Source organism: Protopterus annectens, chromosome 14.part0, assembly GCF_019279795.1.
Source record: "Protopterus annectens isolate FY-2018-M chromosome 14.part0, PAN1.0, whole genome shotgun sequence".
In the NCBI taxonomy this organism is placed as follows: domain Eukaryota; kingdom Metazoa; phylum Chordata; order Ceratodontiformes; family Protopteridae; genus Protopterus; species Protopterus annectens.
The window spans coordinates 1,043,222,422-1,043,246,859 of NC_056748.1; the positions used below are offsets into that span (position 1 = coordinate 1,043,222,422).

Below are 24,438 nucleotides of genomic sequence, written 5' to 3' on the forward strand. Positions count from 1 at the left end.
CAATCAGCTAGACCAATAGCTTAAATACATACTTAACCTTTAAAATGCTAGATCACAGTGAAAAACTAGCTCATAGTAAATATTAACACATTAAAAGATTAATAGCATAAATAGCAATAGTAAAATCCGTGACATACCAGTGACAGATTGTTACTAAATAAAAATAATATATATATATATATATATATATATATATATATATATATATATATATATATATATATATATATATATATATATATGCATACATATAAAAAAGTATATATAGTATGTAATGTATACTGAATGTTGCTGGAAATGTCACATTGCTAAAATAATTGATAAAAATACTATTTGACATAGCAATGACAGAAATAAACATTCATAATTTAGAAGTCAATGTTTAAGAGCTCTAGCCTTGAGAAACGGCTTTAGAGAAACTTTATTATTCAGGCCGGGGGGGGTTGTCTGCCTGAAACCTTATAATCCATTTCTGTTAATTAGATTCGGTTCTATTCACCAAATCACCTCCTCTCATAGTACTATGCATAATTTCTAACACCAAAAAAGTACAGTTTTGTACCTACCATAAATGTAGATGTTCGAGGATCTAAATTGCTGCAGTCATAACCTGTGGGTAGTCCACTGTCCTCGATCGGCCCGAATACCAAAGAGCTGGGCTGGCGTCTGTCATTGTCGCCTAGAGCTGACGTCAGTACGTCGTAGTGCATAAGCGCAAGACCGACGCCATATCCTCAGTCTTTCTTGCCCCAGATGTCAGAAGGCCTAAGAATGAAAGGAGGCCAGAGCCAAAAAAGTAAAGGCCCAACAACTACCAGTGTGGAAATAGAGATAAACCTAATAAAAAACCCAGCCACCACCAACTATAGAGGGGAAGGAGGGAGGGATAATTGGACTGCAGCAATGTAGATCCTCGAACATCTACATTTATGGTAGGTACAAAACTGTACTATGTTCTTCATCTCACATTGCTGCAGTCATAACCTGTGGGTAGAATCCCAAAGCAAAGGAAAAGGGAGGCTGGCAAACTAAATAGCATTAGGAGCTGCTAACATGCCCTGTAAAACTGCAGTGGCAAACCCAGCCCTGGACTTGGAATAAAGAGGGAGATGGTAATGCTTAGTAAAAGTGTGTACTGAACTCCAAGTAGCTGCCTCCAAAATATCCTTAGTAGCTACACCTCTCTAAAAAGCAGTACATGTGGCAGTAGCCCTAGTAGAATGAGGTCTGATCCCAGCAGGAATATCCGTCCCATGATGAGAATAACAAAAGCAATACAATGACCAATCCACTTTGAAATAGTCTGCTTTGAAACAGCTTTCCCTTGTGAACTCAAAGCAAAAGAAACAAATAACTGTTGAGTCTGTCTGAACTCCATAGTTCTGCTCAAATAGTAACGTAACTGCCTGTGGATATCCAAAGAATGCAAGACTTTTTCCCCCTTATTTTGGGGATCAGCATAAAAAGTAGGCAAATGAATAGACTGGTTCAAGGCCACATTAGAAATCACTTTAGGCATAAAAGTAGGGTTAGTTCGCAAAGAAACTCTATTCTTATGAAATATCAGAAAGGGTTCAACTGCCATGAGTGCCTGCAATTCAGATACCCTCCTAGCAGAAGTAATGGCCAACAAAAAAGCAGTCTTCCAAGACAAAAACTTCAATTCAGACGTAGCTGCAGGTTCAAAAGGAGGTAAAGTAAGCTTCTCCAAAACAAAATTGAGATCCCAGGAAGGAGTAGGAGCTCTACGTGGGGGTCTTATATTCTTTGCCCCTCTAAGAAATTGTTTGAACAAAGGATGAGAAAATAAAGGAGGGTCACAACCATAGTGAGCAGAAATGGCTGCAGCATGAACTTTCACAGAAGAGAATGACAAACCCTTGTCCAGTAATTCAGTAAGATACTGCAGTGCAAAACTCAAATTAGGCACTGAAACATCAAAACCCTTTGCTGTGCTCCAAAGAAAAAATCTCTTCCATTTATCAGCATAAACTTTTCTAGTGCTAGGCCGCCTGGCTTCCAAAATGACATCTAAAACCTGTTGAGGAAGCGGAGACCCCACCGGCTCCATCACAGAATACGCCAGGCTGTCAGATGCAGGGACTGCACCTGAACATTGAGAAAATGATTGTTTGACTGGGACAACAAATGAGGAACCTGTGGCAGAAGCCAAGGAGGCTCCTGGATTAAACTCCTCAGCAGAGGATACCAATGCTGACGTGGCCAATCTGGTGCTATTAGAATCATGCAAGGCTTGTCCCGCCTGACTTTCAAGAGTACCTTGGGGAGAAGAGGCAGAGGAGGAAAAGCATAAACGTGAAGGTTGTTCCAACTGAAAGACAGAGCATCCACTTTCCAAGCATCTGGGTGGAACATCTTTGTGCAAAATTTTGGTAGTTGAAAATTCAGTGGAGAAGTGAACAGATCTATGTCTGGAGTTCCCCAAGCCACAGTCAATTGTTTGAAAACCTGAGGATCCAGTTTCTACTCGTGGGGATCCACAATTTGCCTGCTCAAAACATCCGCTAGGGAGTTCTGAACTCCTGGCAGAAACCGTGCTTGAAGATTGATTTGCAAACTCAGAGCAGTCTCCCACAAAATCATTGCTTGCCTGCAAAGAGGGTAGGAATGGGTTCCCCCCTGCTTGTTGATGTACCACATGACTGTTGTGTTGTCTGTCTGAATCAACACCTGTCCCGGCTGAAGTAGGTCCTTGAAGGCCATCAAAGCAAATTGGACTGCTAACATCTCCTTCATGTTGATATGCAAATGTAGTAGTTTGGGAGGCCACACGTCTTGTATCCATTTCCCATTGAAGTGTGCTCCCCAAGCCAAGTCCGAGGCATCCGTCGTTAGGATCTGACTCGCCTCTGGTCGGGTCACAGAGAGTCCCTTGTTTAGTTGACATTCCTGAGCCCACCACAAGAATTCCTTCTGGATGCAAGGTATAATCCGAATGACAGTGTCCAAACCGTGGCAGTGTTGAGTCCACACACTTTTGAGATACCATTGTAGCTTCCTCATATGCAGTTTGGCATTGGGAAGAACTAGAATGCAAGATGCCATGAACCCCAAGGCTTGAAGGACTGTCCTTGCAGTCAGCCTGGACATTACTGATAACTGCTGGAAGTATAGATGAAGAGTTCTTTGTTTGTCCGGGGTCAGAAATGCCATCTGAGAAGCTGTATTCAGTCTCACAACCAGAAAGCACATGTCCTGAGAGGGTACTAGACTGGACTTTATTTCGTTCACAGAATACCCTAGGCACCTTAAAACTGCCATTACATACTGGAGATGTTGAAGTAACTTGTCTTTGTTTTGAGCAAGAATCAGGCAATCGTCCAGATAAGGATAAATTTGTATTCCTCTCTGTCTGAAAAAAGCAATCATAGGAGCCAGAACTTTTGTGAATACCCTGGGCGCAGTAGATAAACCAAAGGGCAATGCAGAGAACTGATAGTGAGAAGTACCAGCCCGAAATCTCAGGAATCTCCTGCAGCTGGGCCTGATAGGGATGTGAAGATAGGCCTCTGAGATCCAGGGTTACCATCCAGTGATCCTTGCCCAGCAGAGGCAGAAGTTGTTGTAATGTTAACATCTTGAACTTTGGAATGTCTAGGTAGGTATTGAGAATGGACAAATCCAGAATTGGCCTCCAAGTGTTTCCTTTCTTTGGCACTAGGAATAGACGGGAATAAAAACCCTGGCCTACTTCTGACGGAGTTGCCTGAATTGCCCCCATCTGTAAAAGTAAAGAAATTTGCTCCTGAGCCGCCATCCTTTGCTGAGGAGGCACATCCGGCATGCCTTTGAAAGGAGGAAGAGTGTGAAAATAAAACTTGTACCCGTGATTTATTATATCCAACACCCATTTGTCCTGGGTGACCAAATGCCAATTTTGTTGGAAAAGTCCCAACTTTCCTCCTAGAGGAGCTGCCAGTAGAGAAGGGTCTGGCAGCAGAAGATGCAGGTCATTGGGTCTGTTTACGAAAAGGCTGACCCCTGCCCGCACCAGAAGACTGTGCAGGAGAACTCCAAGTCCTAGGTCTGAAAGAACCCTGAGCGTGAGCTCTGCCTCTACCACGCCTAGACCTGCCCTTAGACTGAGTATCCGAAGAAGGAAAAGACCATCCTCTAGCAGGCCAATTCCTACTAAACTTGGGGGGCTGCACCTGCAAAAAATCTTTGACCGTCTGCATAGACTTAGCCTTATCTTCCATCTTTTTCAAAACCGATTCCACAGAGGGACCAAAAAGTACTTCAGATTGAAGAGGAGCATCCAAAATCCGAGCCTTAACATGCTCTGACAAATTTTGATCCTTAAGCCAGGCATGTCTGCGAATAACTGAACCTGTAGCAGCCACCCTGGATGCAGCCTGAAGAGCATCAAAACCACACTGCCAAGAATGCTTGCCCACTTGATCTGATGCATGAACCAACTCCTGGAGCTCCTTACACTCTATACCCTCAGATAAAGCATCCACCTTAGATTTCAATTGACCTAACAAAAAATTCTGATACTTCAGCATATGAAATTGGCAATTCAAAGCCCTCATAGCTAACGTAGAGGAGGCGTACACTTTTTTCCCCCATCTATCTAAAGCTCTAGCATCTTTAGCCAAAGGAACTGGATTCTTAGCCACAGAAGCCCTAATACCCTTCGGACCTTGAGTAATGGTTTCCGGATCAGCTCTAGGGCTCTTGTACAAATACTTATGTGCTTCAGGAACTCTATAATATCTGTCTGGCTTAACCGGGGCAGGAGGTAAAGAATCAGGATTAAGGGAAGAGAAAAAACATCCTGAACAACTTCTAAGACAGGAGGAATAACCAAGGGCCTATGCTGAGGCAGAAACAAAAATTCCCTGAGCCGTTTCCGAGAATCTGAAAAATCCTGACCTTCCCACTTGAAATGCTCCCTCATGGAATGTAAAGTCTCAGAAAAAGAAAAATCCTCTGGAGGAGAAGCAGAAGGACAGGAGTCCTCTGCATCCGAATCCAAATAAGAAGGGAATTCCTGAATTTCTTCAGCTGAGGAATCAGAGTAGTCTGAGGAATGATCCATCCCCTCTAAATCTGCCTACACCCTAGGCCTCTTCTCTGGGGGGGGGCATAGAACCCCTGATCAAAGTAATCAAGTCCTCAGCCATTTTTAACATATGCTTCTTAGGAACAGGGGCTGGAGAGCTAGAACTATGACCCAGGCCAACATGACCAGTTTTGGCCTTAGCATGGCCTTTAGCCACTGAAGAAGTAGGCCTAATGACCTTCTGTAAAGATGGAACTACAGACACCTGAGAAGCACCTTCAGCCGGGCCTACCTCCTGAGAGGATAACTCCTGTAAAAGTAAAGGTTCCCCATGGAATTCAGCCGAATCCCCGGCTGGATCCACAGGTTCAACCGGAGGCTCCGTAGAACCGGCATCCGTAACGGACGACTCATCCGGTTTAGACTTCAAAGTTTTATCTTTTCGCTTTTTAGCGGTAGCGGGCGTCGGAGGATCCGACGGCATGTTATAATTACACCTTTTCCCAAAAACAAGCCTGGCACAGTCTAATCTCAGTTTAATGGTGCGCTTGTTAAATCTAGCACAAAAGCGACACCCGACCACGTCGTGCTCAGGCCCTAAGCAGGGAATACACAAAGAATGAAAATCCTTATGAGGTATCTGTTTCCAACAAGAAATGCAATTATTAACTTTTTCTGACATCCGGATAACTGAGGCAAGAAAAAACAAAGGTTTCCCCAACGGGGTACTTAGCCCAACTTGGTCTCCGGTCTGAAACTCGATAAATGAAAATTTCAGAACGCCGAACGGCACTTGCAAACACTGCTTCGGACCACGCGGCAAGAAAGACTGAGGATATGGCGTCGGTCTTGCGCTTATGCACTACGACGTACTGACGTCAGCTCTAGGCGACAATGACCGACGCCAGCCCAGCTCTTTGGTATTTGGGCCGATCGAGGACAGCGGACTACCCACAGGTTATGACTGCAGCAATGTGAGACGAAGAACATCTTAAAGCTATGCCTTGGTCCTTCTTTAGCTATGTGCATAGCTAAAGCACTGGTTTCCTTGCCATTCTTAATATCTCTCAGATACTCCAGTATCCTATCTTTAAATATTCTATTGGTCTTGGCAATATATTTTTTAGTAACAATCTGTCGCTGGTATGTCATGGATTTTACTATTATTGTTATTTATGCTATTAATATTTTAATGTGTTAATATTATTTACTATGAGCTAGTTTTTCACTGTGATCCAGCATTTTAAAGGTTAAGTATGTATTTAAGCTATTAGCCTAGCTGATTGGCTCATTTGAATGTATAAAAGTAAGTTTTCTAATGCTATTTTTACTCTAGTCTGATGAAGCGGACGATATCCGTGAAAGCACTTATTTGTTTTTCCTTGGAATAAACTATTTCTGACATATATTCAACCATGTGGAACCAGTGTGATTTTACCTAATTTTGCTCAACTTATCACATTTGGTTCCCTAGTCAGCTTCAGTGAAAATAATTTGTATCCCTGGGACACTATGTTGAGGACCCAGCGGTCGTTGGTAATGGTGGCCCAGTTGCTTGCGTGGAAGGATAGTTTTCCTCCTAGGGGCAAGTACAGAGGGAGGGGGTGGAAGTCTAAAGTCACTGTGAGCTCTTACCATAAGGGGATGACTTTGCACTCCCTGGTTTTGAAGAGGAACTCCATTACTTAGATCTCTGCATTCCCTGGGGCTGTCTGGGGGGCCTGCTTCCCCTGGGTCTGGGCTGATCTGACCTGGTTGGGGGGGGGGCAGGAAAGGACCAGTGCTTGGAGGGGCAATGCCTACTGAACCTCGGTGGCTGGATCTGTAAGAAGTCTTTAACCATCTGCATAGATTTAGCATTTTCTTCCATCTTTTTTAGGACCTCTTCTGCCTTGGTGCCAAATAAGTTGTCTTTGTGCAAGGGTGCTTCCAATAATTTGGATTTGACATGGTCTGGCAAGGTCTGTTCCTTAAACCAAGCATGTCTTAAGTACAGAACCAGTAACGGCTGCCCTGCAAGATGCTTCTAGGGCATCAAAACCACACTGTAAAGTGTGCCAAGTTACTTGACCTGCAGAATGCATCAACTCTTGTGACTATTTTCTGCACAATCAGGGAAAGAAGATATTTTTTGTTTGAGGAGTTCCAAGGTATGTTGCTGATATTTCAGCATATGGAACTGACAATTTAATGCTCTACTAGCAAGAGTAGCAGAGGTGTATAGTTTTTTACCCCATCTGTCGAATGCTTGGTAATCCCTATCTGAGGTGTTGGGATTCTTTGCTGAAGTTGCTTGGATTCCTTTAGGTCCTTGGGAGATAGGATTTTTGAGGAGAGATTTGCGAGTCGGGAACTCTATATATTGGTCAGGTTTCCTGGGAACAGGAGGGAGGGTGTCAGGGGTCAGACTGGATTCCATAAAATCATCCACAACATCCAGGACAGGAGGAATGGCCAGAGGTCTGTGCTGTGGAAGATCTAAGAATTCCCGGAGTCTCTTTTTTGACTGAGGATAGTCCTGACATTCAAATTGGAAATGCTCCCTTAAAGTATTTAGGGTTTCCCCAAAGGAAAAGTCCTCTGGTGGAGAGGCTGAAGGGATGGATTCCTCTGCATCAGAATCCTCATAAGCAGAGAGGGGTTGCATATCTTCATATTCAGATGCATCAGAGTCATTGAACTCCTGCTCAGATAAAACTACAGGGGACAAGTTTCTTTCTTTTGGAAGGGGTAGCCTGGCTTCCCCTGATGAGCATTATAAGGTTTTCCACCATTTTAAGCATTTGAGACTGAGGCAAGGAAGCAGGGGCCTGAGTTTGGGTCATCACCTTTTTGGGTGTGGTTCGTACCCTGGGCCTTAAAAACTCGGTAGTTTTCGAAAGAACTGTAAGCGCAAAAGAAGTTGGTCTGTGTCGAGTATCAGTAGTGCAAAGTACTTCCTCAGAAGCCAGTGCCTGCTCAGTGGCTCCAGACCCATCCATGGTATAGACATCCGCAGGATCCTTAGTCGAAGAGTCTCGCGGTATACCAGACTCCAAAAAGGTCTCAGTAGCGGCCTGCGAATCCACAGAAGCAGGCATCAGGGGCTGCGAAAGTACCTCACTGAGAACCGGAGAGCTGACGACTAGCTTAAAGGAAGCGTTGTCAGCACTTTTGGACCTGTGCAGTCTGTCTTTATTCTTACGTTTTTTCGAAAGATCGGTTGTCGGATGGCTTACCGAAGCCATATTGAAAGTCGAAGACAGAGTGAAAATATCTAGCTACAATAAGGCCCAACAACATACAGTTTTGGTGTTGAACAAAGCAAAAAAGCAACAGCGGGGGACGTCGTGGTCTGGGCCTGAACAAGTAACGCAGTAGGAATGAAGGTCTCATTGTGGTATTTGCTTTCCACAGGGGAGACAATTGTTAACTTTTTCTGACATCGGTTAGAGCAAGAAAAAAAGGATCCCCAACGAGGTGCTTAGCTTTAGAAGACTTCAACTCAGAAACGAAAAACACAGGTAGCTGCCGACCAGCACTCGTGCAAACTGATTCTGCTTTAGGCTCCTCAGCAAGGAAGACTGATGTAATGGAGTCGGCTGCCTGTTTTTATACCACTGATGACCTGACGTCAGTCCTGGAGTGACAGCAACCAATGCAGAAATACTAAACTCTGGTATTCTGGCAAAGTGAGGGCTACCCTAGTAGGGATAACCCAAATGTGATGACTGCAACAGTGAAACACAAACATCTGCTTGTTCGTGCTAGTTTTTTATCCAGATACCACTAGTGAGCTACAATGTTTATCATTAAGCCATTCAGGAATACACATATACCCATGTATTATTTTTAACTGTTCCTGTTAAAATTTCGAGATTCAGTCACAAAACTTTCCCTGATTTTCTACTAGTGAATTTCGCACAGCATGGTGGTCCCAGTCCAACTTGCAACCAACTTAACCTCCATAATTTCCTGATTCCACCACACAATCCACTTCATTCATCACTGGCCAACAGAACAGAAGACATCCCTGCTTTCTAACTCACCCCATAAAAGCAATGGATAAACTGATTTGGGTATTAAACAGTGTTTTTATTACAGAAAAGATGATGCAGTCCTAAGAGACTATCAACTTTAATAAACATAATGGATGTATCCTGTAGTATAAAACTATTTTCTTGTTTTTTAGTGCAATACCATTCATCTTGTTTTAACATTTCCTTAATTGTGAACTTATTTCAGATACTGGAATATACTGTATCATGATCATAAGTGCTTAATTATCCTCTGGAATAGGTAAGTTAATCCTGCATCTGGTTTTATCGTCATGTTTTCAATACTTATGTTGTTAAAATATGGCCAATAGGCCTCAAATCTGACTGCAGTGTTACAGATAGAGTTGTTCAGCTTGAGGTTATATTCTTCCACTTTTAGTAACTGAAACAGTCAACTGTCATGTTCTTCTCTGGTCATACCTCAACTAGTATATTATTAGCAATGTTAACAAAACTAGAAAGCCTTTGGTCATCTGCACACACATCCTCTGAAATATTTTAGGTGCTGATGAAATATCAAATGGAAGACTGATAAAGCTATGTATTCCTATAAATATATCAAACATCAAGCTTAATTTGTTAAAATCCCTATTAAGCATACATTATGGAGAAATACTTTTCATTTGCCATATTACTAACCCATTTTTCTACAGTTTGAGTGGATCATATTCTCTGTATAACTACTCTTATACAGATTTTGCCAGCTTCACACAGTAACCATGCTATTCACCCAGTCTGTAGGCTCAACATATTTCTTAATCACATTCATGATCTCCTTTATGTACAACTCTGTCAATTCTCTCTCAGTATTACTGAATCTTTATCATCACCTAATTTTTTTACTTATTAACTCAATATCTTCAACAGATATAAACCTTTTTCCAAGGAGGGCAATGAATGATTAAAAGCATAAAACATATATAAAACTGGTCCATGCAAAACAATTGCAAACATGACACTTCATAATCAATTCTGTCTCAGATGTTGTACTGGGAAAATGTTGGGATTCATCTGAATATGGTGAACTCCTGGCAAACAGCCCTAGTAACTAATCTTCAAAGCTATGAAGTAAAGCATTACTCCTTATATGCCCCACCATGAATTATTTTTACCAGACCAAACTTTGGTCAAGTCAAATGACCTAACAAAGAAGGAACTTTGGTTCCAATTATCAAACTTGATTTTGCATTCTTTAATATTAAAGTCACAAGAATAAGTCAAAATTCTAGCCTCAAAGTTTTCTGGTCTTGGATGAAATGTCCTCCAGACAGAGGGAGAAAGATGCATAGAGATTTCTTGGAGACTGTAGATGTATCATGTATTAAGCAATTAAAATATTTTGCTTCAGTTCTAAATTACTTTGGACATCATGCCATATGTGTGTTAAAAATACAAGAAATAAGATGGTGGGCATACAGAGATATGCTACCATCTGTTTCAGCTTTAGTTTCAGACTGTGCAGAGGTAAACAAGAAAAGAGATCACACGGTTAACATGCTTGTGCTCTGAACAGTGCAAAAGTTGTCAATCTCTTTAAATAGTCTTTCAAACCATTTCATGTGCCTTAGATAGGGGGTAATCCTAATATCATGGAAATCAATCATTCTCCCAGCAGTACAGTCTTGTCTCTTGAGCTATTCTTGATGTCAAACAATAATATTCAGTGCAAGGAACTACTAAATAGCATGAAAACGTATACTTGTACATGACAGATATCTTTATCAGTAGAGTCCAAGAAACTCAATACATTCTGTGAGTCACTTTACAAATGTACTTTAGACAACATGGCAGACACTTGTTTAAAATGTCATTTTGATATAGCGCCACAAAGCAACAGGCTCAAACCTAGAATACCCACAACATGAAAATGTGGCCCCAGACTTATGAAACATTATCTTCTGGAAAGTCAATGCATCAAAAGGATAACAAAAAGCTTGAAAGTCTAAATGGTGAAAAATCCTTTTTAGTCATTTTTTGCATGGGGCAAGCCTACCAACATTCCCTGATATATGTGGAGAGACAAGCCCCCCCACTCTCCAAACATGTATACCAATTCCATGGTCACACCAAATCGAAGTAGAAACACCCAAAAACAAGTAAATTATTATCGATGCACTCTTAGAAACCATATTTGCAGTGATTTCCTATGGGAAACTATGTTTGGCATTATGCTGTTCATCTTTTTTTTTCTGCATGCTTCCGATACTCCAGCAGTTTCTCCTTGAGCATGTACAGGGGACCATACTAAAACTGAAAAATGTTTGCATGTGACTGCCAAAAATTATGCAAGTGAGCTACTTTGAACTCTTCTTTTTTGTAGTGGACAAACTGACCTGCATTCAACATGTAGGGGGGCTTCACTTCCCTACCTTTTCCCCTAAGGCTGCTCCACCTGCTCCACCTCAAGGGAAAAGGGCAATTACACAACTCTACATAAGCAAAGTTTTGCAAATACTGACATTTGCAAGAAGAATGCACAGTTGCACTGAGAACAAATAAATGCACCTTCTTCCCAGGGGAATTAAATACCTTAGGCTGTTCCTCTGAAAAAGAAAATACATCAAACACTGCCCTCTTACTGAGCCAATCTAGGTGCATATTCTCCACAAACTGAACAAAAATGGATGACAGCAACCACAGTCTTTAGAGACTCTCTCTTCCAGTAAATGGAAAATCCCTGGGGATCAGTTTCTTACAAGGCCTCCTAAATGCCGTACTAAAAATGGAGAAAAACATATTGAAGGACTGCATAAGACTATGATGGGATACTGGTGAATACCACTTCTGACAAAGAAGAAACAGTCTTTGCAACCTCTGGTGGTTTATTTTAGTAGACAGTGTTACCAAGAGGCCTACATCAAGCTCCAGATACCTTTAATAAATCAATGGATAAAATACTGAAGCTCCATCATGATGTGCTATTGCACAGCCGGGTGACAGTCATTCATTTAGAAAACTGGGACTCACACTTAACTGAAGTCCAGACTCTGTTAGAACCTATAAGACAGACAGACAGACTTGACTATAAATATTAAGAAAAGTAAAATGCATATGGCAGAAGTCAAGTACTTAGGCTACCTTACAGGAAAAAGGGTGGGTTAGGCAACAAGAAATGAAAGAGGTAAATAAAACTGTCCTGTACCCAACACTAAAAGATAGATGAAGTTTTTTCTTGGGCTAGCCGGGTAATACAGAACATCTGCGCCTAATTTTTGTAACTGCATGTCTTCTGACCAATCTCAAAAAAGGATAATCTTCTAATAGGGTGCAACACTCTGTTTAGTCAAGCATAGGATTTAGTGAACTAAAAGGACCCTATGTTCTGAACCTGAGTTAGCGACTCCTGATTTTAATAAAGAATGTACCTTATATACTGACACGCATGAATTAGGTTTGGGGACAATGCTATCTCAAGACATTCAAGGTGAAGAGTACCCTTAATGCTATAACAGCATAAACTTAATCAATGCACGAAGGAGACATTCTACCATACAGCTAGACTGTTTAGCAATCATTATGTCTTCTATTCCATAAATTGTTGCATCACTGGAGTGGCATTTCAGCTTTGTAACTGAACACACCTCACAACAATGACTGAGTAGGCAATAAAAACCTGTATTGGTGGTTATCCCTTTAAAGATTTAATATACAATGACCCACAAAGCTAGCCTACTCAACAAAACATTCTAATGGGTTATTAAGGCCCTGAAATACATCAGTATACAAGTACTGGCAGTAGCAAAACCAAAAGCCAAAACATGGCTACTACATTTAAGAGTAGACCCAATTTTCATTCTCTTTTAAGTCTTTTTACCTGTCTTTTCAGTATCAACATTCAGTACCACTTGTTTGCTTGGTACCTCCAAAGACTAAAATATCATCTGTTATGTCAACTACATCTTGTAGCCCTTTGTTTGTTTCAGCTACTACTCCCTGAACTGCTTGTGTGGCTGATGGTATTCTAAAAGACAACTTCAATAACATGCATCTACTTAAGAGGGGTACTGGATATGTACATCTTTGAACTAGCTTTATCCAACCTAATTTCCTAAACCACTGATTAGCATCTCACATAAACAGAAACTTAATATGCAACAGCTTCCACCACAGTTTTGAAAAGGGTGTGCTCCCCTTTTATTACATTTACTGAAGTCTTGCAGGTCTATCATACTCTTAAGTGCATCGTGTGATTTATTTCTGTCACCATGCTATTGACCCACTCAGTCAGTTCTACATTCATAACCGATATAGCTATAATCTGCACACATTTCAATTCTGGCCATTTATATTTCTAAGAGCTACTGGGGTTCTTCCTGGTGCACAAATAACTAGTACTGTTTCAGTTGAAACTGTAAGGTGGTACTCTTCTAGCTGACAATCTAATGCAGTTAATCAATAGCCCAACTCTGCAAAATATCAGTTGTATCTTGGCTGCTCTCTTTCAGAAAAATACTTAGGATTATATTCCTATTATATAATACCTTTTAACAGTACCAGAAACTTTAGCATACCAAGAAGAATCCAAAAGCTTCCAATGAAAATCATACTTGCTACCAATGATTGTAATACTGTTAAGTACATCTGTGCAAATTTGTGCTATCTTCCCAGCTGTTTTTCATACTCTCACTCTCAATATTTGGAAAATCATACTTGTAGTCAGAATTATTCATGCTGCTTTCTGCACACGTATGTAAATTATACAGCTGTACAGTATGGATTATTTTAATTGTACCAAATGCCTTACAAGCTTATATCCCAATATGGTACTTGCGTATTATCGCAACCAGATTTTCACGGTTGCGAAATTCTCATCCTAAAATCGAAATGAGTGTAGGACACACTGTAAGGTGTTATTCTTGGATTACCTTTATGAAGAGAAACAATTAAAAAATTCCTCTTCCTGTTTTCCATGCATCACACACATGCTTGAATTGTCACAAGACCACTACTCAAATTTTAAATTTGTACACTTCTATAAAAAAGTTTACTGAAGAGCGGAGGCTGACGAGTTCAGAAGACAGCAGTCCCTTTACTTTTTTTGGCTGCTGTTTATTTAATCTCAGTGTGGTGTAACAAATTACACTGATTTGATGTCAGATATGAACAGGACACGATCAGACATATAAAAGTTACAACTCATAGCACTTTATTCAATGTTTTCCTATAACTTTCTTCTGAATACAAACCAGCTATGGAAACGCACCTTTTGTAAGCAAGTTTATGTCACTTAATGGGAAATCGTAGCCCTGTCAAATGTGTCCATTATAGTTGCTTTCTGAATAACATGCAGCACACATCGACAGACACAATTGTGTAGTGGATGATGACAAATATTGTATATTAGGACATAGGCAAGTAATGAAATGAATCACATTTGACAGGGCATAAAACATGGGGAATCTACCCTGTGTTGTGCTTAAGCCTCTTAGTCAGGATCGCAGTGCTGTAAAACCACAAAAAAAAACCACACTAAAAATAAGACAGGAAAGCATGGAAGAGAAACAGCTTCCATGTCTTATTTCAGACCTAAAGTCACAGAAAAATTAAAACCTTTAAAAATACACATGTAAAGAAACACATTAATGAAAAGCCCGAGTACCTGGTGTTAGAGGAAAGCTGGGACTGTATGCCTTAACCAATTCTTAGTCGCTGTTACGTCAGTAAAGGACAGAACCTGGAAGGCAGAATTTGGCCAGTATTCCTGTCCCTGTTGCAGAACCAAGGTGTTAGGAAAGTGATTTGGACTTTAAACAACCCTTGCCAGTGCAGGATAAATGATTTTCGGCATAACATTAGGAAGTAGGACGACTTCCAAATCTGGTTGCGATAATACGCAAGTACCCCCAATATATTTGATTGCTTTGTCTAATTTCCTAGGGACACTACCTTGAGCATGCTCTAGCATTTTTTGCAGTTGTACTCACAAGCAAACAAAATCGGACCAAAGTTATTTAATGTATGCCATGAGTATGGCAGAAGACTGCACAAAGATTTGAACACATCTTCAGGTATATTTAATGATTTATGCCCTGAGTATGGCAGAAGACTGCACAAAGATTTGAACACATCTTCAGGTATATTTAATGCTTTAAAGATGGTTTCTGATAGACTATTACATTCAACTCCTGTGACTAGCTTAAATGTAATATTGCAGCTTCTACAAGCTTGGCTGACCAAATATAACTGCTGAATTTACTTCAGCATCCAAAATTATGCATTTCAACTGTGTTCACAAACATGGGTTTTATGATATTCTTTAGTCTCTACAACATGTAAGCACCGTTGTCCACATTTAGACTTTCATATATTTCTGCATTAGCCCTGTGAACTCCGCATATTAGTATCTTGCCTATAGCCACATTTCACTTTGTGTGATGTCTGACTGTTCATTTACTAACAACTAATATATTGAAAATCATGCGATTACTTGCAGCATCATTTTTATTTGTATTTCTTTATGCATTTGGTGCTTTATTATGGTCCCACTTTCACTCAGACTATTTTAAACACCTCCAGCTCCTCTTCAATACGTGAAAGTTCACGATCTATAAGCATTTAGTATTTGTAAAGACTCTGGTCTCATTATCTTAACAACTTGCTTCTGACTGAATCATTCCTCAAACATTTACCACAATTCCATTTCTCAGTGAACCATCCAAGTCTCCAAACTCACAGTCTTTCATTCTGTTTCAACTCTACTGCATATGAATCTAGTCACTCCTGAACTCTGATTTCTAGTCAAAATATATACACAGTGGAATATTTTGCTTTGGCTCATAGTATGTATGAAATATTTTTCTCAGTACTAATAACTTTTCTCTTTCCTATTTGTCGATAAAATAATTACATACCTTTATTGCTTCCACACCTGCAAAAAGAAGGTATACTGTACACTGGACCTTTTCTAACTTCTCTGCAATTCTATTCACAGTGTGACACAGCTCAGACTTTTGAATCCTGACTTTTCTAGTACTCACACAAGTTACCATGCATCTATAGACATGACGGTTGAAGTGAATACATTCTTAAGCAAAATTAAGAGCTTCAGCAGGAATGTCAGTTCAGCAATCTTGAGCAAAAAAAGTCGAACCATTATATTACTAGAGGCAAGACTGAAATTCAAGATTCATTCAAATCACAATGAAACAGGACTGGTTTGTACAAGACAAATGTAAAGCTGCAAAAAGGAAAAGGCTGTCATTGATTTTTATATCAAAATTCAGAAAAATAAATTGTCTGCTATTACAGATGATACAACATGACAGTATCTCTGTGAAGGAGGAAATCGCATCTAAAGAAAACTGCCTCAGAAGTTCCAAAAGCACAGTGAAGAATGAAGGAAACAGCATTTCTTGTCAAAAATAGCTTTATATCCAACATGTAATACATGCACATAGTTAAGTATACAGTCAAGATAACTGAATGAAAAGGCTTTTGATAGGTCACCCATTCAGTAACATACTTTACTGATCTACAGGTTCTGAGAAGTCCCATAGCAAAGAGACCCACTGACTGGTAACGCCTTTTTAAAACTCAAGGGTATTTCCACCATGGTAAATCTCCTCCAGGCAAGATTAAGGCTCACTCGAATAGGGCCTTATCCTCAGATAGCATAATGGAAAGGGGTCAACTCTAGAAACATTCTAGAGGCAACAACCTGGTCTTCCATCCATAACTTCACAAAACATTAGAAACAAAGTTCCTTTTGAAGGCCCAGAGCAGGTTTTGCTATGCCATTCTTCAGGGGCTCCTGGATCCTATCCTTCCACTTCCCAGGTAGAGTAAGTTTTGAAAATCTACCCTAAATGCCACTAAGGCAGTGGGAATGATGAATACAGTATAGCCGTGCAAGTCTGACTTACCTGTAACAGTTGATGTTTGAATTCCTCACTGCCACAGGGTCAGCATCTACCCACCATTCTCCAGATTGTGCATAGCTGAAGGAAGTTTCAACATCTTTGACTTGGCTGTTGTTGGACTTGGTTTTTATATTGTAATGTAACTGGGCGTGATTGTACTCTTGCTAGAGTATTCTGGTTTCAGGTACTCTTCTCTCCTTTGTGGAACCGAAAATGCCTAATCAATTGCTTTTTATGACAGCTAAAAGCTTCCCTCTCAGGATATGCTCAGCCAATCAGCTGTCACAGGAATACAAAGAGGGGAGTCAGAGCCTTTGAAAGCTGGTTAGCACTGGGTTACCTTGGCAGAAAACCCAAAATGCACTGAGGCAATGAGGTATTCGAACATGTGCTGTTACATGTAAGTAGGACTTACACAATTGTACTTTATTTGCTATATTTATATATACTATTTTGTTGGTTTACTGTACAGTCTTGTATTTTTGATATGCTTTGAAACTCAAAACATTTTGCTTTAGCTGTAAGTATGTCGCTGCTGTTTTGGAAATCTGCCCCTGAAATAATCTTGCCAAAAATCTGTCTCCGAAATAATCTTGCCAAATGCTGAGTGCTTTGAAAATGGAACTTTTCTCCCTAGGTCAACTATGTCAACAGATGTATGTTCACATGAAACGATTTTAACAAAATATAGTATATAATTGAAAGTCTCAATTAGTGAATTATTTATTCAATATGACAGTTATGTACTTACCATAACACTGGACTCTACCTAGTTAACTGAATAACCTACTTGAAACCAACAACGTGCCTTTATTCTTCTCATAAAAAAGATATCAGAAATAGAAAGACAGTCTTTTAGATCTACTAGCTAAAGTGATTTGTACTCTTAATTTGCAAAATAAAGATTACATCGGGCTGTCATTACTACAGCCAGAATAAAATCATATTGCTCCTGCCATACAGAAATTAAAATTGTCAACCACTGTATGGTTTGAGTACTGCAATGCCCAAATACTATGCAGAAGCCAGTGTATTGTACTAATGTTTCCTGTTAATCCCTCAGTCCCTCTTTCCTGAAAGTCATCCAGTTTCCCAGTACACAAGCCATCAGTGTGAATGGTGTATTTAAAGGCTGTGCGTTCAAGTGAAAGTAAGTATATGTAATGTCTCATTTAGACTTGGAATGTAGTAGAGAATGGCAGCAGCTTCATCTGCAACTTTAGTATAACTTTTGTGGAATTATTTTTAGTGCAACTTCAGCTGGCACTATACACAAATCATGTAAACAGTAATAAAAAAAGAAAGAAAAATAATACAATTTGCAGATCACCAAGGGGCCATCTGGACCTCCATCTCCCATCCTTAAACGTCTTGCAGTCTTCACCTTGGTACAGCTTTCTGCTTATGTACCATAAAGCTGTATAAGCAGTAAAGACTGGGAAGACAGTTTTTCATCTTTTAAAGCACAAACAAATAAAACAAGTTTATTTCATGCTAATCTGTGACGAAAGTCTCTGTTCCGAGATGCACAAACAAGACATGTTCTATCTATATATCTTAACAGTTGTTGCAGTCTGTTAAAAATGTTTTTACCTGCAGTACCACTGAAACCAGCCATAAGGATCCTGGGGGATGATCCAGCCTTTGCTTTCCCACATCTCCAGACTGCCCCCACATTTCACTTTATAAGTATTCACATCTTCTCTGTAAGTAGTAGATGCTATCTGAAACAATACCAATATTTCTTTCAGTGCAGAATTTGTGTTCAGACATTCAAAGAAAACTCTTAATAGTTTCACTTTAATTACCATGCACATTGTTTCTAATACAGTATTACATCAGTGGTGGTTCTGCGGCAGCATTGCCGCCTCACAGTGAGACGCTGTCCGGTTCAATTCTCAGCTAAAGCATCTTCTGCGTGGAGACATGCGTGAATGGGCGTACCTTCGTTGAAGGTTTTGTGTCAGGGCTGGTAACTCGGCACGTAAAAATCAACTACCAATCATTAGCGGACCGGAGTTCCGCTGTGGCCACCCCTAACCGAGAAAAGCCAAAAGACACAACAACAACATTACATCAGCATGACAACTACCAATTTCACTTTTCTTCTTACTCGGCTGTGATGTTAAAAACACCATACTCACAGGACTAAGTTTAAATTAGGGTGAATGGGTGAGCAATAGCCTGACAAGATTTGCATTATGTAGATCTGATCCATACCATGCATCATGATGAATCACAGCAGAGCTGGTAGAAGACTTTAATGATCAGTCCAAAGAAATGACAGCAAATGAGAAGTCAGATCTGTATCACTCTACATATTATATCACTCTACATATCTAATGCACTTAAGGTGCCTTAGTTTAGGGTTACATTCAAAGGTTTGACAGCTGAGGACCAAAATGTACCAAACGTAGTAAAAATAAACAAGATATCTGTCATTTCATACCTGAAATTCTGCATCTACTTACTCACAGCCACTTTAGTATAGGGTAATTCCATTTCAGCAAAGACTGCATAGAAAAATGTGCAATGGGAGATAAATAAGCCCAGCAGACTGATGGACAGTAAAGGAAGACTGACCAAGCAGAACATGAAAAGACTTGGCAGTCAGTTCAGTTCAGACAGTGATATCGGTCATTAACTGGAAACCAAGGTTGTTAGCATATATAAACAGAGGTTTTAAAGATGGAAAAATGAAACAGATGGCCATGCAACCACTGATGCTGAAAATATAAATATTAACAGCAGGTCTGCTGTAAACAAATTTTCTTTGTGGGAAAAATGGCGATTTTATTGTTTATCTTTTATGAGAGACATAAGATCAGATAATGTCGCCAGTTTCCAAGGTATAAGAAACGTAGTGCCGACTTCCTTGTTAGTATAACATAACTGGAACAGAATGTTCAGTCAACCAGTACTGGAACATGATTTTCATCCGCTTGGGACCATCCGAGTGCTGTACTCTTAAGCACCATTTACTGACACAGTTTCACCATTATATAACCTAACGCAGACAGCACTGAAGATTACAAACCCAAGACTAACATTACCTTCTCCACTGGAAGGAAGATGTAGCTTGTACACTAGCTTAAGTCTCACGATGGCTGAATATGAGGCCTAGCTATATCAAAGACTGCAACTGTTCACTGGAGGTTCCAGAGGTGGAATGGATGCCTAATTACAACTGAGAAGGTGGTTTCAATAGGATAAGCATTCAGACCTAAACTTATTCTTCAGAATGCTTTAACAAATTGCAGATGAGAACTCTGTTGCAGTGACTGATGCATCATCTGTATGATAAAGTTAGACTAAGGTTCAGATATAGGGAGACCATCAACCAAAAGGTTGGGAAAGAAGTTAAGAAGTGAACTTGACAGGCAACCTGCTATAATCTTTTCACGGTCTAAATTTTTTCTAGAAAGTTTCTATACGTCACAGTTTATGGAGGTACTGAGTGACAAGGTTACCTAAGCTTAGCCATTTAAGCTTATGACCTAACAGAAGAACATCTAACAGCTGACAAAAGACCTACATAATCCTGAACTCAGAAAAAAGAAATCAAAAGACTGACTCCTGCATCTTTCCTGGCAAAACTATAGCCACAGTCTTAAAGTACCCCATCAACTTCAGCATTCTAACAACAAATTTTTGTTGCAGGTCTTTTGCTTTTCTGTTGTATGGGTTCTAGGTGTAGCTCTTTAAGAAAGTTTTTTAAGTACTGAATCATGGCAGACAAGCTTGGGTGTTTTTGCAAAAGGTATCTAAACAGAAGTGACATGCTCATTCCTGTCCACAGTTGCAGTGGAGCTGTTCTGTGTGTGACCATCTTTGTAACTATGCTGGGATTAATGCAGAGAAGCTAAACTGCTCAAAGGTGAGGAAAAAGAAGTTATGTACCTACCATAACATTCCATGTTAGTTGTCTTCATCTCGCCTTCTTTCTTGCTTTTTGGGATCGGAGCTGACCCTCGGCTCCGACTCGGCCATCTTCTATAGCTCGAGAGCCGTTTACTGGCTCGAGGCTACCCCTTATCCCATGATGCCTAGCACTAGCTACCCAGATCTCATTTGTAATAGCTAACCCCAGACATAGCAAGAATAACCTGACCAAACTAACAGGTTGGGCATATCTGTTATACTCTCCAAGTCAGTAGAGGAAACAAACCAGAAAACACTCTGCCGGTGAAGCCTAAACTCCTCTCGGTCCAATAGGACAGGGGGATGGGGGGGGGGGACGCAAGAAAGAAGGCGAGATGAAGACAACTAATATGGAACGTTATGGTAGGTACATAACTTCTTTATGTTAAGTTGTCTATCTCGCCTTCGTTTCTTGCTTGTTGGGACAGCGTCCCTAGCACCTATGATCCTGGGTGGCTCATTGGAACAGACTCTTCAGAACAGTGGAACCAAAGTTAGCTCTATTCCTGGAAGCCATGTCTAACCTGTAATGAGAAATAAAGGTATGAGGATTTGCCCATGTGGCAGCGGAACAAAAAGTCCATGGACAACCTAGACTGAAAGGCTACAGAAGTGGCCAAAGCCCTAGTAGAATGACCTTTCGGTTTGGAAGACAATTCTTTGTTTCTTAGTTGATAGATGAAGGTGATAATGTGAGACAACCACCTGGATAGGGTTCACTTTGGAAACTGGAAGACCCTGTTTGCCCCTAGCATAGGAAAGGAAGAGTTGGCTCGACTTCCTTATATCCTTCGTTCTATGCAGGTAAAAACGCAGTTGTCTATGAACACCCAAAGGGTGTAACTTGTATTCTGCCTTGTTGGTGTAGTTAGGGAAGAATACTGGAAGGTCTATGGATTGCTTTAGATTATTTTCTGAGCACACTTTAGGAAGGAAGGAGGGATTAGTTCTCAGAGCAACCCTATCCTTGTGAAAAACTAAGTATGGAGAACAATGCTTAGTGCTTGAAGTTCTGATACACATCTGGCTGAGGTAATAGCTACCAGAAAGAGAGTTTTCCAGGATAGAAAGAGAGAAGGAAGCTGCCGGTTCAAAAGGGGGCATAATCAAGGAGGTTAGTACCAAATTAAGGTCCCAAGGAGGAGGGGGATCTCTCACTGGGGGCCTAAGGAGAGTAGTCCCTCTGAGAAAGGCTTTACACAGCTTATGAGGCATGATATTTAGATTAGAAAAGCCAACGTGATAGTTAGATATGGCCGCTAGCTGAACCCTGATTGTGGCAGAAGCGGACCCAAAGTGAAAAAGCTCAGTTAGGAATTCCAAGATCTTGTGAACTGGGGCTGAAAAGGGATCTATGTTCCTAGCCTCTGCCCAATAAGAGAAATGTTTCCATTTGCTACATACGTCTTCCTAGTAGCCGATTTGTGAGAGGATACAATAATAATAATAATAAGGAAATGCTGGGAAGCCTGGCTAGGGTTGGAACTGGATCAACCAAGCTGTGAGCTGGAATGTCTGGAGGGATCGATACACCTCTCCTGATTGATGAATCAGCAGGTCTGGAATAGGATCCTGTGTCCAGGGCTGCTCGAGGAGTTAATGGTGCAGGAACAGAAACCAAATCTGTCGAGGCCAGTAAGGAGCAATGAGGATCATTTTGCAACCCAACAATATCGCTTTCTGTATGAGTTTGGGTATAAGAGGAAAAGCATAAAGAAGTCCCTGAGGCCAATCATGGACTACAGCATCTCTGGGAGGGTGACCGGGAAGCGGTAGAAGGGAGAAATAGTTGCTGCATTTGAAGGGAGAAATAGTTGCTGCATTTGGTGTTGAAGGGGGTTGCAAACAGATGGCAGCAAGGTTGTTCCCATTTGCAGAAGATGAGATCCGCAACTACCTGATTCAGAGACCACTCGTGAGGCATGAGAATAGCTATGCCGAGCCTGTCCGCTATGACAGACTTCCCAGGGATGTGCGTTGCAATCAGAAATCATCGTGAGGAAATCACCCACTGTCAAAGTCCGAGTGCTTTTCGACATAGGGGGTAGGACCTGGTTCTGCCCTGCTTGTTGATGTACCACACTACTGACATGTTGTCCGTCTGAACTGCAATGGTCCCAGGAGGAAGGGAGAACTGAAGTGTTTGCAACGCTAGTAGCACGGCTCTCATCTCCAAGACATTTATGTGCAGATGGTACTCGTGAGGCTGCCATGTGCCTTGGACTGTCCTGCCCTGATAATGCCCCCCCACCCTATCAGTGAGGCGTCCGTGGTCACTGTGGCAACCGGAGAGGGTTGGATGAATGGTCTGCCCTGAGACACTAGTGGGGAGACCATCCACCAGGAAAGGTGTCTTTTGCAAGTTTCTGTAATCATGATCATGTGAGACATGGGGAGCTGTTGAAAGGACCACTGTGTGAAGAGAAGCCACTGAAGGATTCTCATGTGAAAACGGGCTAGAGGTATCAGAAGAACTGCCGCTGCCATAGAACCCAGAGTTTGCAGAACCAACCGGACTTGTACCTTTTTGCATTGCATGAGGATATGAACTTGCTGCCGAATCGTGGCCACCCTGTCCAGCGGTAGTTTTGCTGACATACTTTTTGTATCTAGATCTGCTCCTATATAGGTAATAGATTGACAGGGCAACAAGGCAGATTTTTTGAAATTTATGGTAATGCCTAAACTGGGCACAAATTGTGACTGTATAGTCCCTGGCTTGAAGGAGCTGATGCCTGGTAGTAGCAGTAAGGAGCCAGTCTAGATAAGGAAACACTTGGAATCCTTGATGCCTCAGGTGAGTCGTGACCACTGCCATAGATTTGGTGAACACTCTCAGGGCTGTGGCGAGACCAACGGGCAGAGCTCTGAACTGATGACTGGCTCCCAAGCCGGAAGCGAAGGAATCTCCTGGAGCGCCTGTCCATCTTGATGTGATAGTACACATCCTGGAGATCTATTGAGGACATCCAATTGTCCTGACCCAAAAAGGGTAGAATGGACTGAAGCGTGACCATCCAAAACCTTGTTCTTTGAACAGACTTGTTTAGTCTGCTGAGATCCAAAATTGGACTCCAGTCCCCTGTCTTTTTTGGTACCAAAAAGAACCTTGAGTAAGTTCCAGATCCGAGTTGGACTGCCGGGACTCCTGGATGATTCTTTTTCCAGCAGTCTTGAAATTTCTATGACTGCTTGGGCCCTCAGATTGGGTGGAACATCTGGGGGTGACTTGCTTGACGATAGGGGAGATTGGAAGAAGGGAATTACATAGCCTCCGGATATGATTGAGTGTACCCATTTGTCTCGCGTAATGTCATGCCAGGCTTTTGGGTACAGTGAAAGTCTTCCCCCGACTGCCTCCAGAGGCAGGCAGTCGAGCAACCCTTCAGGGATGCTGGAAGGGCTTGTCAGAGAAAGATTCTCTGCTGCCCTGGTTCTGCGGACCCCCTCTGCCTCGAGGACGGCGTCTGTTATTTCCTCCTCTGCCCCTGGAGGAAAAATCACTACGTGTATCAGGCGAGGCTCCCTGGGATTTCCGAAAGCATATCTTTCCACTCTTCTGACCTTTGGGATATGGTCTGGAAAGAGTGGA

At 41.2% G+C, this 24,438-nt stretch overlaps 1 protein-coding gene across 2 annotated transcripts in view; it reads right to left on the reverse strand.

Annotated features, from left to right (window-relative positions):
- Nucleotides 1-24,438, reverse strand: part of LOC122789416 — a 1,105,687-nt gene that overhangs the window by 22,995 nt on the left and 1,058,254 nt on the right. For both annotated transcript variants that reach the window (XM_044056854.1, XM_044056855.1), the window contains exon 5: nt 18,519-18,649. In XM_044056854.1, coding sequence (XP_043912789.1) covers nt 18,519-18,649 — 131 coding nt within the window. The remainder of the gene's footprint in view (nt 1-18,518; nt 18,650-24,438) is intronic.